The sequence below is a fragment of the Lithobates pipiens genome, unplaced genomic scaffold (assembly GCF_037356315.1).
Source record: "Lithobates pipiens isolate NorthernLeopardFrog02 unplaced genomic scaffold, aLitPip1_a1.2 Scaffold_8, whole genome shotgun sequence".
Taxonomy (NCBI): domain Eukaryota; kingdom Metazoa; phylum Chordata; class Amphibia; order Anura; family Ranidae; genus Lithobates; species Lithobates pipiens.
Window position 1 is genome coordinate 240,510,477 of NW_027507903.1, and position 18,503 is coordinate 240,528,979.

General features: G+C 40.5%; 1 protein-coding gene across 1 annotated transcript in view; it reads right to left on the bottom strand.

Moving 5' to 3' along the window:
- Nucleotides 1-12,505: 12,505 nt before the first annotated feature.
- The window catches only part of RAB21 (RAB21, member RAS oncogene family), a 35,223-nt gene continuing 29,225 nt past the window's right edge, over nucleotides 12,506-18,503 (bottom strand). Inside the window, exons 3-7 of the mRNA XM_077468514.1 lie at nucleotides 18,302-18,409; nucleotides 17,209-17,272; nucleotides 16,363-16,417; nucleotides 16,169-16,257; nucleotides 12,506-13,616 (exon numbers count right to left, since the gene is read on the bottom strand). Of these exons, the coding sequence (XP_077324640.1) occupies nucleotides 13,480-13,616; nucleotides 16,169-16,257; nucleotides 16,363-16,417; nucleotides 17,209-17,272; nucleotides 18,302-18,409 (453 nt within the window). The 3' untranslated portion in view covers nucleotides 12,506-13,479. The remainder of the gene's footprint in view (nucleotides 13,617-16,168; nucleotides 16,258-16,362; nucleotides 16,418-17,208; nucleotides 17,273-18,301; nucleotides 18,410-18,503) is intronic.

Consider the following 18,503-nt stretch of genomic DNA (forward strand, 5'->3'; position numbering starts at 1 on the left):
AACACTCTGCAATACCAGCCAACACTCTGCAATACCCTGCCAACACTCTGCAATACCCTGCCAATACTCTGCAATACCCTGCCAATACTCTGCAATACCCTGCCAATACTCTGCAATACCCTGCCAATACTCTGCAATACCCTGCCAATACTCTGCAATACCCTGCCAATACTCTGCCATAAATTGCCATACCCGGAGATACCCAGTCATACTCGGAGATACCCTGCAATACCCAGCCATACTCGGTGATACCCTGCAATACCCAGCCATAGATGTCCCCCCCTCCCGCCGCCCTCTGGTGCTTCTACCGACTCGCCAATACGATCAAAGCCAGAATCTTTTTTATTTTATTTCAGGCTTCCCAGCCTAGAGGTGAGATGTGGGGTCTTATTGACCCCATATCTCACTGTAAAGAGGACCTGTCATGCCATATTCCTATTACAAGGGATGTTTACATTCCTTGTAATAGGAATAAAAGTGATCAAAAAATTTATTTTTGGGGAAAAAATGTCAAACTAAAATAAATAAAGTAAAATGAACAATAAAAAAAACAAAAAAACTATTTAAAGCGCCCCTGTCCCCATGTGCTCGCATGCAGAAGCAAACGCATACGTAAGTCCCGCCCACATATGAAAACGGTGTTCAGACCACACATGTGAGGTATCGCTGCGAACATTAGAGCGAGAGCAATAATTCTAGCCCTAGACCAGTGATGGCGAACCTTGGCACCCCAGATGTTTTGGAACTACATTTCCCATGATGCTCAACGACACTGTAGAGTGCATGAGCATCATGGGAAATGTAGTTCCAAAACTTCGCCATCACTGCCCTAAACCTCCTCTGTAACTCAAAACATGTAACCAGTAAAAAAAAAAATTAAAGCGTCGCCTATGGGGATTTTTAAGTAGCAACGTTTGGCGCCATTCCACGAGCGTGTGCAATTTTGAAGAGTGACATGTTAGGTATCTATTTTTCCTCGGCGTAACTTCATCTTTCACATTATGCAAAAATTGGGCTAACGTTACTGTTTTTTTTTTTTTTTTTAAGCACAAAACTTTTTTCCAAAAAAAAGCGTTCGAAAAAGTGCTGCGCAAATACCGTGCGAGATAAAAAGTTGCAACGACCACCATTGTATTCTCCAGGGTGTTTGCTAAAAAAAAATATATGTTTTGGGATTCTATGTAATTTTCTAGCAAATAAATGATGATTTTTACATGTAGGAGAGAAATGTCAGAATTGTCCTGGGTGCTCCAGAACGCCTGATGGCGCTCCCTGCATGTTGGGTCACTGTATGTGCCCACGCTGTGTAAAAGTCTCACACATGTGGTATTGCCATACTCGGGAGTAATAGCAGAATGTGTTTTGGGGTGTAATTTGTGATATACATCTGCTGTGTGTGAGAAATAAACTGATAATATGACAATTTTGTGAAAAAAAAAAACAAAAGTAAAAAAATCTTGATTTTGCAAAGAATTGTGGGAAAAAATGACAACTTCAAAAAACTCATCCTGCCTCTTACTAAATACCTTGGAATGTCTTCTTTCCAAAAAGGGGTCATTTGGGGGGTATTTGTACTTTTATGGCATGTTAGGGTCTCAAGAATTGAAATAGGCCGTCAGTACTTCAGGTGTGATCAATTTTCAGATATTGGCACCATAGCTTGTGGACTCTATAACTTTCACAAAGACCAAATAATATCCACCAATTTGTACTTATTTTTAACAAAGATATGTAGTGGTATAAATTTTGGCCAAAATTTATGAAGAAAAATTACTAATCTGCTAAATTTTACAACAGAAATGAAGAAAAATTCATTTTTTTACAGAATTTTCAGTCTTTTTTCTTTTATAGCAGTGGTCATCAACTCCTGTCCTCAGGGCCCACTAACAGGCCAGGTTTTATGTATTACCTTGGGGGAGATGCAAACTAGAATACTGCAATCACTGAGCAGCAAATGATATCACCTGTGATGTATTTCAGTTATCTTACAAACCTGACCTGTTAGTGGGCCCTGAGGACAGGGTTGATGACCACTGTTTTATAGCACAAAAAAGAAAAAATCCAGCGGTGATTAAATACCACCAAAAGAAAGCTCTATTTGTGTGAAAAAAAGGACAAAAATTTCATATGGGTACAGTGTTGCATGCCTGAGTAATTGTCATTCAAAGTGTCAGAGCACTGAAAGCTGAAAATGGGTCTGGTTATTAAGGGTGTTTAAAGAGGAAGTAAACCCTAATGGGTTTACTTCCTCTTTCATTCCCTGCAAAGGCAAAGCATAATGGACTACTATGCATCGCATAGTAGCCCATTATGTGTCACTTACCTGACACAGGAGCCAGCGAAGTCGCCGCTGTCCCCTGTAATCCGCCGCATCCATCTTGCTGGTGGCGTCTCGCAGCTCCGCCGCTGTTATTCGCTGAAGCCGCGGTGACGTCACTCCCGCGCATGCGCACGGGAGTCGACACGCGCAGCAGCTCCATTTTTGGAAATGCCGCGCTCAGTACGCCTGCGCGCCGCTGTCTACGGCGCATGCGCCGTAGACAGCGGTGCCCGTTTTCGGGCAAATATCTCCTAAACCATATAGGTTTAGGAGATATTGCTTGGACCTACAGGTAAGCCTTAATCTAGGCTTACCTGTAGGTCAAAGTGGTTTGTAAGGGTTTACAACCACTTTAAGTGGTTAATGTAGGGAATGCATTAAGGTAAAAAAAAAAAACTCAGACTTTAGAATCACTTTAAAAGAAGTACAGGCTTTGTTTTCCTTTGCAAATTTAGGTGGATGCAGCTTCAGTCTGATCCTACATCTGTTCCCCGTCGGCTCCAACATTGAGAACCGAACAATCTAACACCGCTTATCATTTTCTTCTCACAGCTCCTTGAGCAGGGAGCTGCTGACTGTCAGTCGAGTCAGCAGCTCTATGCTCTGCCCCTTCCTCGCTCACTGGAGTGCTGGGGCTGTGGAGGGGGCAGGAGCAGTCAGCTTAGGCACTCAGCGGCTCACTGAGAGGTTGAGCCGTGTGTTGGTCCAGGCATGTGGGCAGATCCCAACTTCATTGTCACGATCTTGCCCCAGCCTGGACTGGATCTGTGACATCAGCTAACAGCAGGCTTCAGCTGCTCCTCTGATCCACAGGAGAAGTACTGTACGGTCAAACAAGCTTTCCTCGTACTTCTCCTTTAAGTGGATGTTACTGTTGTGTGTTTTTCTTTTAGAAGTACAGTTACGTGAAAAAGTAAGCACACCCAGTGGAGATTGTTGGCTTTTTCAACATTGCCTAACAGGCAAAAATCTGATCTTGTTTCAAAGTGTCTACAGATAAAATTTATATACCGTACTTGAACAAATTTCATACAATTGACATAGTGTATTCATTTTATTGATCTAAATAACAGAAATGCAGATTTGTCATACAAAAAACAAACTTGGCTTCTAAGTTATACTTATTTTCAAAATTGTATATGAGGTAATGGAAACTCTGTTTAAAGTGACTGCCTATTGCTGCTTCTTAACTGAGTTAAAGGATAACTAAACCCAACAACAAAAATGCAATATATGCATATACTGTATCTGCAGTATTTTAATACACTGGCTACCTTAGTTTTCTTTTTTCTTTGAAGCTGAAAACAGTTTCACAAATACAGAAATTACCTCGTAATCTTGCCAGAAATGTAGTGTTCTTGTTACTTATGAGCTACACAGAGGAATATCTTCCTTCCTAACCATCTCTTGTAATTTATCAATGTGCCCTGCCCTTCATGTAATAGAGATAAAGAGATACAAACATATTTGTAGTTCGTACCAGAAGAGCAGCCTAGGTTGACAACCATGGCTCCTTCCATAGATACAGTGCATGAGTAATAAAGCCGCCTAAGGGACAGGAAGCATATTATCTGCAGGATTTGCAGGTTAAAGGAGAAGTAGGGCCAAAGCTCTTTTAGTCCTACTTCATTTGTGGGTCACAGGAGTGAACTTAGTTTTGCACACATGTAACCCATATTCATCCAACAGAGGGCTAAAGTCCCCTGTCGGCTGAAATTACTCAGACGGTCCAAGCTCTTGAGAGATCCCAGCATAATGTTGGGATCCATCCAGATGCCGGGACTGGCAGCTGGCTCAGTCTCATAGCACAGCTTAGAGCCTGAGACATCAACTCCAGTGAGTGCTGGAGGGGCAGAGCAGAGAGCCAGTGACTGACAGTCATTGGCTCTCTGCTTACCGATGAACCGAGAACAGAGCGCTCAGCAGTCTTTGGTCATTCAATTTTTTGGGTAGGGGCAGCAGCAGACAGATGCAGCATCAGAACACTGACATCCCATGGTCCTCCTATAGTGGGGTAGGAGCTCACTCTGGCAAATCCCTTTTGGAGGGAATCCACCTATTCTGAAATGGTTTAACAGAATAAAATCACCACTACCATGGGGTGGAGCGAAAAACCCCAGTTAAATCAGACTCCAACTGCCCATCACCTTAAGTGGAATCCCAATGGCCCCTTTCACACAGGGTGGAGTCCACCAGCGGATCCACCTGCTCATTAGGAGATCTCTGCGCTGAGCAGGCAGATGACAGGTCTGTGTTCACTCTGCTGATGAGAAGTGGATTTGGACACAGCCTGCTGCTCCCTACCAGGCGGTTGGATGGAAACAGACCGCCTGTCCATTTACATCCATATAGATATATATATATATATAATTTATATATATTTTTTTTTTTTTTCAAAAGACATAAATGACAAACATTCGAAAAACAATAAAAGGAAACAAAAGTTGGGGCAGATATGCAGCCAGCTGAAAGGGAAGCCCAAAAATCTGTCAAAACGACAGAGTGTCCAATGCATTTCAAAAACACACAGTCTAGATCTCGTACACACAATCGGATTTTCAGACTTTTGTCCGAAGGGTGTTGGCCCCAAACTTGTCTTGCATACAAACGGCAAGGAATTGTTGGCCAAACACGAACGTAGTGACATACTATGTGGTTTTTCAGCAATTTAGCTCCACCCTTTAGGCTCTTTCTGCTAAGGTGGGACAAATCATATTTGTATATAATTTATTTTTGGTCATTTATATGCGGTATATGCAGATTGTGAATCTTCTGTAAATGGTCCAAGACAGCACTGTGGATCAATTATTACATTGTGGAATGTATGCTCCATCCTAAAAGAACATTTTTTTTTTATCAAGTTGTTATGGGTAATGTTTCCAGCTAGACATCAATGTAGGTGGGCACCGGAATCCGACCAGAGATCCACATTGCAATTTACAAGCAGCAGCAGGATGGCGTTTCCTCTAGGCTGAATGGCAAAAAGATACTGAGGAATGTACACACAATTCTCCACCTAGCAGCGCTCGATCCCTTATGTTTAAAGTGATTGTAAAACAACCCATTCAGTTTAAAATTGAAATGAAAAAGGAAAAAAACTTTTTTGTATAGATATATAAAAAAAAAAAAAAAAAAAAAAAAGTATTTTATATATTTTTTTAAATGATCACATCCCCTCTGTTTTAACCACTTCAGCCCAAGAAGATCTGGCTGCTCGATGACCAGGCCATTTTATTGCAATACGGCACTGCGTTGCTTTAACTGACAATTACACGGTTGTGCAAAAAAAAAGTAACGCACCCCCACAAAGCTTTTATTGATCACCGCTGCAGTTTTTAAGCAAAAGAGTGACAATTTTGAAAAGAACAAAAAACACACAATACATCTTTTAATTTATTGCTATAATAAATACCCCCAACTTTTATTTTTTTTTTTAACTATTTTTTTCCTCAGTTTAGGCTATGTATTCTTATACTTTTTTTTTTTTTTTTTTTTACCAAAAATATTGCAATAAGCATATAGTGATTGGCTTGTACAAAAGTTATAGCGTCTACAAAATAGGGGATAGATTTATGGCATTTTGAATTTTTTTTTTTATTTTTATTTTTTTACTAGTAATGGCGGTAATCAGCGATTTTTATCAGGACTGCGATATTGGGGTAGAGCTGCACGATTCTGGCTAAAATGAGAATCACAATTTTTTTTGCTTAGAAAATAGATCACGATTCTCGTGGTGTAACATCTTCTTTCACATAAAAAAAAATAAATAAATAAATAAAAAAAATGGGCTAACTTTACGGTTTTGTTTTTTTATTAATTGAATCGAACTTTTTCCCAAAAAATTGCACCTCGCTGGGCAAATACAGTGCAACATAAAATATTGCAGCAATTGCCATTTTATTCCCTAGGGTTTCTGCTAAAATATATATAACGTTTCAAGAAGGAAGCTTAGTTATAATGTTGCAAGTTAAAAAAGAACTTGGCAGACTGCCCAGATGTTTTCTTTTGACAGCTGAGTGAGCAGATTTTTGCCCCACTGTAAACAAGTGGAGAAACTAAGTATTTAGTCAGCCACCAATTGTGCAAGTTCTCCCACTTAACCACTAGGCTTCCGTGTTATAGCCGAAAGACGGCTGCAGCACGGACGCCAATTGCCGGGAGGCCATCCTCCTGTTTACTTCCGCAATGTGCTCTCCCGCAAGAGCGCATTGGGGAAGTTCTGTGCTGCCTGTGTCCCTTGGACACAGATCGCTGTAAATGGCCAAACACAGCGGCCGTTTACAGCACGATTGGCGTATCCAATGTGAAATTATCTCATATGTAAACATGAGATCTGTTTTCTGTAAGTCTTCACAAGGTTGTGACACACTGTTGCTGGTATGTTGGCCCATTCCTCCATGCTGATGTCCTCTAGAGCAAAGATGTTTTGGGGCTGTCGCTGGGCAACACGGACTTTCAACTCCCTCCAAAGGTTTTCTATGGGGTTGCGATCTTGAGACTGGCTAGGCCACTCCGGGACCTTGAAATGCTTCTTATGAAGCCACGAATTCGTTGCCCGGGCGGTGTGTTTGGGATCATTGTCATGCTGAAAGACCCAGCCACGTTTCAGCTTCAATGCTCTTGCTGATGGGAGGAGGTTTGCACTCAAAATCTCACAATACATGGCCCCATTCATGTACACAGATCGTGCTGTTCCCTTTGCAGAAAAACAAACAACCCCAAAGCATGATGTTGCCGCCCCCATGCTTCACAGTAGGTATGGTGTTCTTTGGTTGCAACTCAGCATATTCTCTCCTCGAAACCAAAGTATAACTGTTTGGTAGAAACCCAACTCGTCATGTTTGATCTGATCATGACATTCTCCCAATCCTCTTCTGGATCATCCAAATGCTCTCTAGCAAACCTCAGACGGCCCGGACATGTACTGGCTTAAGCAGGGGGGCGCGTAGTGTGTTACTGATTGTAGCCTTTGTTACGTTGGTCCCAGCTCTCTTCAGGTCATTCACTAGGTCCCCCCATGTGGTTCTGGGATTTTTTTTCTCACCGCTCTTGTGATCATTTTGACCCCACGGGGTGAGAGCTTGCATGGAGCCCCAGCTCAAGGGACATGATCAGTGATCTTGTATGTCTTCCATTTTCTAATTATTGCTACCACAGTTGATTTCTTCACACCAAGCTGCTTGCCAATTGCAGATTCAGTCTTCCCAGCCTGGTGCAGATCTACAATTTTGTTTCTGGTGTCCTTCAACAGCTCTTTGGTCTTAACCATAGTGGAGTTTGGAGTGTGACTGAGGTTGTGGACAGGCGTCTTTAGCACTGATAAAAAGTTCAAATTAATACAGGTAATGAGTGGAGGCCAGAGGAGCCTCTTGAAGAAGATACAGTTTTGTAAGAGCCAGAAATCTTGCTTGTTTGTAGGTGAACAAATACTTATTTGCACCATAATTTGCCAATAAATTCTTTCAAAAATCATGTGATTGTCTGGATTTGTGTCCACATTTTGTCTCGTATACTTGAGGTATACCGAAGATGACAATTACAGGCTTCTCTCATCTTTTTAAGTGGGCAAACTTTCACAATTGGTGGCTGACTAAATACTTTTTTGCCCCACTGTCTATGAAAGAATCGGCAACCTCTGCAGGAGGGATCAGAGGGGGTGAAGTGAGCTCACGCTTTATTATTATTATTATTTTTTTTTAAACGATTAATTGTGCAGCTCTATATTGCGTCAGACAAATCAGACACATGACATTTTTGGGACCAGTGACATTTATACAGTGATCAGTGCCATAAAAGTGCCCAGATTACTGTATAAATGACACTGGCAGGGAAGAAGTTAACACTAGGGGGCAAGTGCTCCCTAGGTGTGTTCTAACTGTGGGGGGACTGACGAGAGAGAGACATATACTCAGTATGAACACACGATCTGTGCACACGCCACACCAGAGGCATCTTGAAGAGCAGACGTACAGCTGACTGCGCAGGGGAGCCAACCCGCTGCAGTATAACTGTGGTGGCTGGTCTGGAAGCAGTTAAGCTACATAAGAGCTGGGCACTGCAGCACACTGAGCTTCCCAATGAATGGCTGTCCTGTGCAGGCAGGGGGTGGGTCAATTGAGGAGCGCACAGAGCAAAAGCTACAGAACGGAGTGCAGCATGATCAGTTTTTAATAGGACAGCAGAGGGACTCGCAGGAACACTAGGGATTCCACATAAAATCAAGCAATAGAAAGAACAAGATACTTTCTCATACAAGTACATGATACAGAAGAGACATAACATGAAGTGTTATTGTAAACGCTGTAACACTCACCGCAGTAAAGGGGCAGGCACTCAGCGATGTCCACAGGTGAGGTAACTCCCAGTACTTCAGTCTGAAATTGCCTAATGCCGCGTACACACGGTCAGACAATCCGTCGGAATGCGTCTTATCGGACCGTGTCGTCAGATAATCCGACTGTGTGTGGTATGCATTGGACTGATTCTGTCCGAATCTCCGTCTGACCCAATTTTCCATCATGTTGGAAATATTTCCCGACCAACTGGGCCGATCGGACGTAATCCGATCATGTGTAGAGAATTTTGATCGGACCAAGTGCCACGCATGCTCAGATCAAATTCCTACATCAAAGCTATTGGCTACTAGCCTGAATATAGTCCCAGCGTAACGAAATTACGTCATCACATTCTGAAAGATCGGATTTTTCGACAACTTAGTCCAACCGTGTGTATGCAACAGTTTCAGACACAATCCGTCAGACAAAATCCGACGGATTTGGTTGTGGAAATCTCCAACTGTGTGTACAGGGGCTTACTCTGAGTCTTCAGAGACAGGGTCACACCTTGGACTTTCAAAGTCCTTGCATACTTAGCTCTGCGGCTAACTTTAGCCATATTCCATGGTCTAATAAGCATCACAAGCCCAGTGCCCCCAGGTTAAATTCTAGGCTAGTCTTTCAACATCCAGTCCACTGGATTCTGGGTCTGACATTCCAAAATCAGCATCTGTATTAGAATGGTTATATTGTAGCTCTGGTTTTGTATTTAAACAACACAAACTCCTACAAGCGTGGGTTACTTTTACTGTTTAAAACAAGGTTATACTTTCCGAATTAAAAATAATAAAGAGGAATAGCCACTTAAAAGAGGGAGTCCATCAGAATTTTTTTTTTAAATAAATAAAAACTAAAAGCCAGCAGCTACAAATACTACAGCTGCTGAATTTTAATAAATGGACACTTGCCTGTCCTGGAGTCCAGCGATGTCGACAGCCGAGGCCAATCGCTCGGCTCTCAGCTGCTGCCGCCATTCTCAGTGAGGAAATCAGGAAGTGAAATGTTGCGGCTTCACTTCCCTGTTCCCTACTGCGCATGTGCAAGTCGCGTAGCTCAATGAGCTGTCTCTGGGACCCGTGTGTGTCGCAGCAGACGGCGGGAGAGGAAGAGAAAGACTCCCGTGGAAGTCTATGCCCGGAAGTGGGTGCAAATACCTGTCTTATACAGGTATCTTCACCCACCCCCCCCCCCCCCCCGAAAAGGTGTCAAATGTGACACCAGAGCGTGGGGGGGGGGGGGGGGGGGGTTCCGATGAGCGGAAGTTCCACTTTAAGGTGGAACTCCGCTTTAAACTTCAGCTGGTGCTTTACTTCTGTATTCATCCAAACATAGCAGAATTGCAGCACTCATGCTGACTACCAGGTTGGAAAAAAAAAAAAGTTCATGTTTCTGGTGTCAGAATTAGCCATTAAATAACCAGGGCTGAAATATGAAGCCCTAAAGTAATCTCTAGAATTTAACAGATTAAACACCAGCCCTAAGAAATATTTCAAATGCGAATAAGTAAACTGTTCTCAGCGTTTTACTTTTACATGTAAAATTCTCACCTAAGAGGAAACACTTCACAGTTTGGGGGGGGGGGGGGGGGGGGGGGGGGTCAGGGGAACTCATCCAATTTTTGTTACTTGGTCTTCACATTACTTATTGATGTCTTGCACTGCCTACCAAGATTGCCACAGTTGCCATTAAAAAGGAACTTAGACAGGGGGTTGCAGTCAGTGGAGTTCAACCATAAAAAGACAAATACAAAAAAAAAAAAAAAAAAAAAAAAACACTACATTTAAGGAGGTAATAAATATTAGAAGTAACTTGTGACATTTGCTCACAGACAGTTTTTACAAGCAGCATTCAGGTTCACTTAAAATAAGCTTTTATTTATTGAGAACACACGGTTCGTGGGACTTTAGGAAAACCATTTTCTACACCAGCGTGTATACAAAGTGTTTTGCAAGGCTAGAAAACTTTACTATGAATAACAGTTTATTGTGTCATTAATTTACAATCAAGTGCAATTTGTACTGCCATGATTATCTTACAAAGTCAGGCAATACCATGTTATCAGACACATCAGTATCACTTCCCCCTCTTTTAACTGTCCAATATTCCACCAATTTCATACAGAGGGGTAGAATACCTGCGTTACCAGTTCTCCTTGACAGCTTAAATAGACAGGACACACAGCCAGACTCAAAGCGTAAAGCCATAGTAATACAGTTACAAAGGGGCCATTAAGAATTATCAAACGCCATTTTATTTGAAGGGAGTTGATTTAACTAGGTACCCAGTTCGATTTTGTCAAATATTCTTATTTCCACATACATAATGCCAAAATCCTGTCCTACAATATTGGTTAAGGTTAAAGAAAGTTACAATATAACCAAGATTACATATATTATACCATGGTTAGCCTAAATTCACACTGTAGTGTAATAAAACCACTGCATGTTTAATAACACTTATGCACACATTAACTTGCTTTAAAAACACACTGCAAAGGATGCACTTAAAGAGTAAGTGAAATGCAAAACGCAAGTCAAAAGTGCACAATGTTGCATTTTTTTAAATATATAAACCTACAGTGTAAATCTTCCCTCATCCCATACATTTCTCTAGATGTGAACATTAAGATAATCAGGAATAAATAAAGTGATCTCTAAGGTCTTAGATATTACCATTTACTTTCTTTGTGAATGATACCTAAAATGTTCAAAATTATTTCCTTTTAGCCCCTTTCACCAAAACCAAAAATGTTTTGATTCACAAATACAGAAACCATCACACAGAAATTTAACAATGCAATTTCTATGAAACCATAAAAAAGGTTATTAATATGTCCTTCAAATCTACACTGAATTGCCTTTTGCATTTCAAATGCATTAATAAACCCACACAAAATTAAATATCTTTATATCATCCCGAACAAGAGCATTTAAAAAAAAAAAAAAAAAAAAAAAAAAAAAAAGTGTGGGGGGGGGGTGGTTTGAATAATTTCCTAAGCTTACCCAATCTCAGATACTAGGCAGTAGGTTTAATCACAACTCTGCAGTGCCCAATGGGAAATCTCAGCCAATGACATTTTAATTTGCCTTTACATCAAGCATCGTGATCACGGCCCAGAAGGAAAACAGCAATGATCAGCATAATGTAACATTAGTTGTTTTAGTCATTCTGTATAAAATTGTGGGAAACTCCCAATAGTTTTAAAAAAGCTGATGGATGACAAACCACCAGCAGGTGCCAAAAACAGAAATACATTTTGCTTATACCTAAAAACACCTTACTTTGCCATGGGGTGTACAGCAACTGAATCTCTACTTAATACCCAATTTACAACATAGATGAAAGCACATCCATGTTTGGGTTTCACACAGGAATCAGTTGTCCTGTGGAAGTTTAAGGACTTACTTTTCAATAAAGTAAAGCTTGTAAAATACCAGCAAGCTTCAAAAGCAGTCACAGATATGTTTACATACTGTTGTAGGAAAAAAAAAAAAAATTATAATATATATATATATATATATATATATATATATATATATATATATATATATATATATATATATATATATATATATATATATATATATATATATATATATATATATATATATATATATATATAATTTTTTCTAATTGACAAATCCAGGTTCATGGGGGTTTCTAGGGTGCTCAAAAAAGCTAAATGAATGCAACTGTACATACCAGCTTTTTCTACCTTGATAGCATTTTACCACCGTTACAGGTTTGCACAGGTTTAAAAAGGGCTACAATTCACTGAAAATACATTTTTATGGGAATCCTTTTGTTCAAACTGCATACAAGTTTCCAAAACTAAAAAGAGGAGATTACATTGTTAGACACATATGATTTATTCTACAACGAATAATAGCAATTACATGGAAGGAGAGATTATTAAGTACCAAGCAGCAATTGCTGGTTCTACACTTTGCAGATACGTTTGGAAAGCGTATACGTTGCAGAGTATCAAGATTATTAAGATAACATTGTACTGATTGAGTCAGATTAGATTCTCCGATTAGCAATGCTATTTAAAAAATATTTGTGGGTGAAAGAAAAAAAAAAAAAGTATATAGATATGCAGTCACAAAAAAAAGAAAGAAAGAAAGAAAGAAAGAAAGAAAGAAAAAACAGAGCAAGTTATACAGACAAGTGAAAAGTGTTAGTGGCAACAGATTACAGGTCAGTTGCAGAACAGTATTTAACAAAACCTGCCAACTGCAAATCCACACTCAACATTCTAGTACAATTTTCTGCATATGGAAAAGCAGATAAAATATTTAATAAGAAATGCACGGAGCACATTTACCAGATCATTTTACAGAAAAGAACAGATTATAACCAATGTGGACATTTAGAGCATGTGCAAACTTTGCAAAAATAGAATGACTGGTATTTGCCAAAACAAAAACAAAAAATGCCTTTTTTCTTTTTTTGAGTACAATTAGTTTTCCACAAAATACAAAGGGCAGCAAAGTGCATACCATTCTAACAATGTACATAAGTTATTAAATAAGGATCAGATTTAAAAAGAATATAAATGAAGCTTTAAGTAGGTCTCTTCTACATGCATATTATTCTTCATTAAAGAAAAACATATGTAAAAAGGCCATTGGTAACTGCTAGGTTAACAGCTGTAGAAAATGCCAATTCTCTGGTCACAGACTCCACTAGTATAGAGCTTGGTCTTTGATTTTGTTATGGATTCAATACTGTTAAATTCTGTTACTCCAATGGTAAAAGAACATGTGACTTGGAATATGGCAATCTTCCTGATTAGGACAAGCATCCACACAGTTTATACATTTATCCAGAACAACATCCTCCGGCGCTCTGTGCCTGTGGTTCGTCATCTACGATCTGTACACCTCTTCTTGCACCTCCTGCCTGGCTGGGGCCATTGCCTTTGGCCCTTTCATCTACTTGTGCCGTTTCAATCATTCCTAAGGAAGTGAAAATGTAAGTCAGTCCATAAAGTAATTTAAAGAAGCAAACAATCTAAATGGTTGAAAACAATGTAAAATTGTTACTTTATTTTAAAGCTGATAAGTTAAGTAGGGGCTTTTTTTTTTTGATTTATACTAACCTAAATGGATACAGCATCAGTTCGATGCTGCATCTGTTCCTCGGCGCCTCTGCACTGAGAAAAGTACACTCCCTTTTCATCAAATTCCTTTGCGCGCGCACACACAAAAAAAAACAAAAACACACCATCTCGCCTTCCTCGAGAACCTTCACTACCCAAACAATATGGTGGATTGGCACTTCCTGATGTCTGGAATTATCAGGCTACCCACCTTGGCAGAGTCATTGACTGGCGTTGGCATAACTCTAAACTTTGGGTGCAACTAGAACCAGCTCAAAAACGGACACTGTTAAAAGGCGCCTTGTGGTTTTTCAATAACTTACCACCGGTCTTAAAAGCACACCCCTTATTAGGTACCAGACTTTGTGTTCGGGAGCCATCTTTCAAGCTTCCCTCTCAACCTGGGATGAAATCTGGCCCTCTTTGAAAAAAGTTTGGACACCCCTGGTTTAGGCCAATATGTATTCTTCTAGGAATTTCTGGTTAAAAAAAAAAATAAAAACACCACCACACACCGCAATAAACGTATATTGGATTGGTTTGCACAAAAGTTATAGAGTCTACAAAATAGGAGAAACATTTGTTTTTTTTGTTTTTTACTAGTAATTGCAGTGATCTGCGTTTTTTTTAGCAGTATTGCGATGGGCAGGTCGGACACTTTTGGGACCATTGACAATTATACAGCAATCAGTGCTTTAAAAATGCACCGATTACTGGGTGTCACTGACAGGGAAGAGGTTAACACTAGGGTCAATCGAGGGGTTAAACGTGTGTTCCTTCAGTGTTTTCTAACTGTACGGGGATAGTACTGAAGAGGAGACATATCGCTGTTCCTACTTACTAGGTACAAACATGTCTCCTCTCCTCTGACAGCACAGGGATTTGTCTTCTTTTATTAAGAAAAGTTCACATCAAAATCAAAAGATGAAAATCACAGCAGTGTCTGCTGTGATTTTCATCTTTGATTTTGATGTGAACTTTTCTAAATAAAAGAAGGTAATTTTTCAAGAGTGTGGCTGTCCAGAATCAGTTCCTATTTATTGCTACTACAATTGCCACCACCTACACCTTCCGAACCGAGAGAGAGGTTTACCATCTGTCTGTCCTCCTGGAGCGGTGATATCTCCCCTTTCCTGGCACAGGGATTTGTGTGCTTACATACATACACACATCCCCGTGCTGGCGCTCAGGCTCGCGATTGGCTGGCAGCGACCATGCGCATCAGGTCCCCCACGTGCAGTGGGTTCGTGCCCTTTGGTGGTTGAAAAGGGGAAGGACATATCCGTACATGGTTTCACCCAGAAGAGCCATTCTGCCGAAGTATACCTGCATGGCCGGTTGGGAACCGGTTAAAAGGCGCACAATATGACAATACTAGAACAAAAATTAGTTGCAAGTCGAGCTGCCAGAACGAAGTCTACTTTATTCCACAAATGGTAAAAGCCAACACTGAATTAAAGTGATGGTTACCAGTAGATGACCAGCCATAACCTTCAAACAATCAGGATATAGCGGGTTACCAGGATGTCAGAGGTCCAGCTGCAGGCCGCAGCAAGGAAAAAGGGATGCACGTCATCAAAACCCGGAAGTCCATGATGGTAGACAACACAGGAACACACTAGGAATTCAAGCCAATTGCCAGGATAACACTTCTTGAGGATTTGACAAAGGGGCATGCCCTCAAACATGTTATCCTGGCAATCTGCTTGAATACCTAGTGTGTTCCAGTGTTTGGCGTCTGCCATCACGGGGATACAGGATGCACTCCGTTTCCTTGCCATGGCCAGTGGGTTTGCTCTAACACTAGAACACACCAGGTATTCAAACAAATTGCCAGGTCAACATGTTTCAGGGCACTCTCCTTCTGTCAAATCCTTGGAATATGTTATCCTGCCAAACTGCTTGAATTCATGGTGTGTTCCAGTGTGTGTTTTTTTGTCCACCATCATGGACTTCGGATGCGCATTACCGGAACCTGGAAATCCATGATGGTGGACTAAAAACACTGGAGCACACCAGGAAATCCAGCCAATTGCCAGGACAACATGTTCCAAGGATTTGACAAAAGGGGCGTGCCTGAAACCATGTTATCCTGGCAATTGGCTTGAATACCTGGTGTGTTCTAGCATTGGATCTGTTTTGGAGCAAACCTGCTGGCCACGGCAAGGAAGCGTGTGCTGTCCCCCCCGTGATGGCAGACATAAGACACTGGAACACACCAGGTATTCAAGCTGATTGCCAGGATAGCATTTCAGGGCATGCCCCCTTTTGTCAAATCCTTGGAATATGTTATCCTAAAGCATGCATTATGACACACAGAAGCGAACCGGGCCTTAGTGTGCTATAAAGCATGTTCCCGTCACTGTAATCTTAGCTAATAGACATCAGAAACCAGATACTGGTACTTACTTTTACAAAGATCAAGGAATAACTCTTCAATTCCCTTATTTTGCTTGGCTGAAGTATGGTAGTGCTTTGCACCCACAGATTCTGCATAACTTTAGAGGAAAAAAGCAAAGTTAAATTGACAATGCTTCATCAGGAAAACATTTAAGACGAATAAAGATGTAAAGAAAAACAAAGAAAAAAAAAAGCAAACATACGATTCTGCTTCTTGAATAGAGACGTGCCTTTCTTTTTCCAAGTCTACTTTGTTACCTGTTTAAAGAAATATATACATGTATATATTTTCAGTAATATTTACAAAAGAAATGTCAGGTGGAGGAATATGGCACCTGTTAAACAAGAAGAGCCAAGCAGAGTAAGAGGTAAGAGGGGGTGGCAGTTTCATCACGTGCGCCCTATTTCGGCTATGTATGGCCTTCAGCACTGACAGGTTTAAATCTGATAGCAGGGAGTCACGCTGTCAGAATACAATGACATGGCGAGGAGTTTTTCCATTTAAAATGTGTAGATTAAGGGGGGGGGGGGGGGGGTAAATCGGCTGTTTCTTCTGCCGGTTGGATGAAGGCGCAAATAAGGTATGGCCAGGCTGGTTCCACTTGACCAACACCACATGTTTAAATGACTCCCACTGCAGCAGTACATAAAGATCCCAGGGCTAATTGCAGGTATAGATTAGGTTAGAGGATTTTGAATAGAGTTGTGGTTCACAGTGAAAATTTGGATTTTTCTATTTTATAACTATAGTAGAGTTTTCCTTATTTCCTGTGAGGAGATCCTGAAACAGAAATTGCATCACAGACAGACAATTAAAACATGCCATCACGGGACAGAAAGTAAATGAAAATCTCCCAAGATGTATACAGTAATAAAAAAAAAAAAAAAATAAAAAAAAAAGTTACAGAATAGTTAACTATCCATAACTGTATGTGCGAATCATTATAGCACATATTCTGCACAACAGGCCTAAGAACTGGCTGTCTCGGAGTAACACAAACTAAAAAAAGTGTATTTAGTTATCAGACTAGAAATAAATGGTAACTTACCTACTATACATAAACAAATTTCATTTCCCAACATTTTTCTTAGTTCCTTCACCCAATTTTTTACCTACAAAAGAAAAAAAGATTCGGGTTAAAAAAAAAAAAAAAAAAAAAAAAAATAAAAAAAAAATTATTACCTCTAAACAGTAAATTGCTACTGGCAAGATGGGTTTCTCCGCTACCCCCTAAATTGTACTGTGGATTGGGGGGGCAGAGTCTGAGAACAAATAGAGTGGTTTTGAATGTGGGTGGAGCTAAAAAGGACTATTCACTGGGGAGGGCTATCAAACAGTGTCAGCAGGGTCAAATGCTTTAGGCTGCAGTGGTAAGGCACCGCTATTTTTACGGTGCTTTACCAGCGTTTTTGCAGAGGTTTTTCAAGCCCCGCTAGCGGCCGAAAAAAGGGTTAAAAACAACAGGCAAAGCGCCGCTACTATGGCGCTGCCCATTCATTTCAATGGGCAGGATCAGTTTAGGAGTGGTGTATCCGCTCCAAAGATGCTGCTTGCAGGAGTTTTTAATGTCCGGCCAGCGCATCGTCTCAGTGTGAAAGGACTTGGGCTTTCACACGGAGACTGCATGGGGGGCCATTTTTCAGGTGCTAATTTTAGCCCAAAAATCGCCTGAAAAACGCCTCAGTTTGAAAGGGGTCTTAGGGCTTTTACTACGTGCCAAATGCTGTAGGGATTTTACTACAGAAGAAAGTATATTGTAATGAGATATTGACAGGATCAACAGGTGTTGTCAAATTGTTCCAAGTAGTACTCAGAAAATCAAGCACAATAAGAACTCTGTCCCACGTCAAATTCTATAAAAAAAAGTAAATTTCAAAAACAAAGCTGGTAAAGTTCTGTGGCACAGACTAAATATACTATTAACAAAAAGTTTTTTGTTGTGTCATAGAATTTACTGGGTGAAACAAATTTGTATTGTGAACTAGTATAAGTAGTCAGTGATATAATTCCCACCACGCAAGTTGAGCGTAGCAAAAAAATGAATTGAGACTTTTTTTTTTTTTAAACTACTAAATGTGAAAATGAAACTGAGCACCCTCACATAAAGCAGTAAAATGAAACTTTGCTTCAGACAGGTTTACCTTTTGGAAAGAGTCCTCATCTGTAACGTCGTACACTAAAATAGCTCCATTAGAGTCTCTGTAGTATATGGGACCAAGTGCATGGAATCTCTCTTGTCCTGCAGTATCCTGTAGGATGTAAAAGAAAAATAAAGAATAAAAAACCAATCACAGTACGGAAGCCAAAAGCCATCTCCCCTCTCCACACAAAACAGTAAGCAAC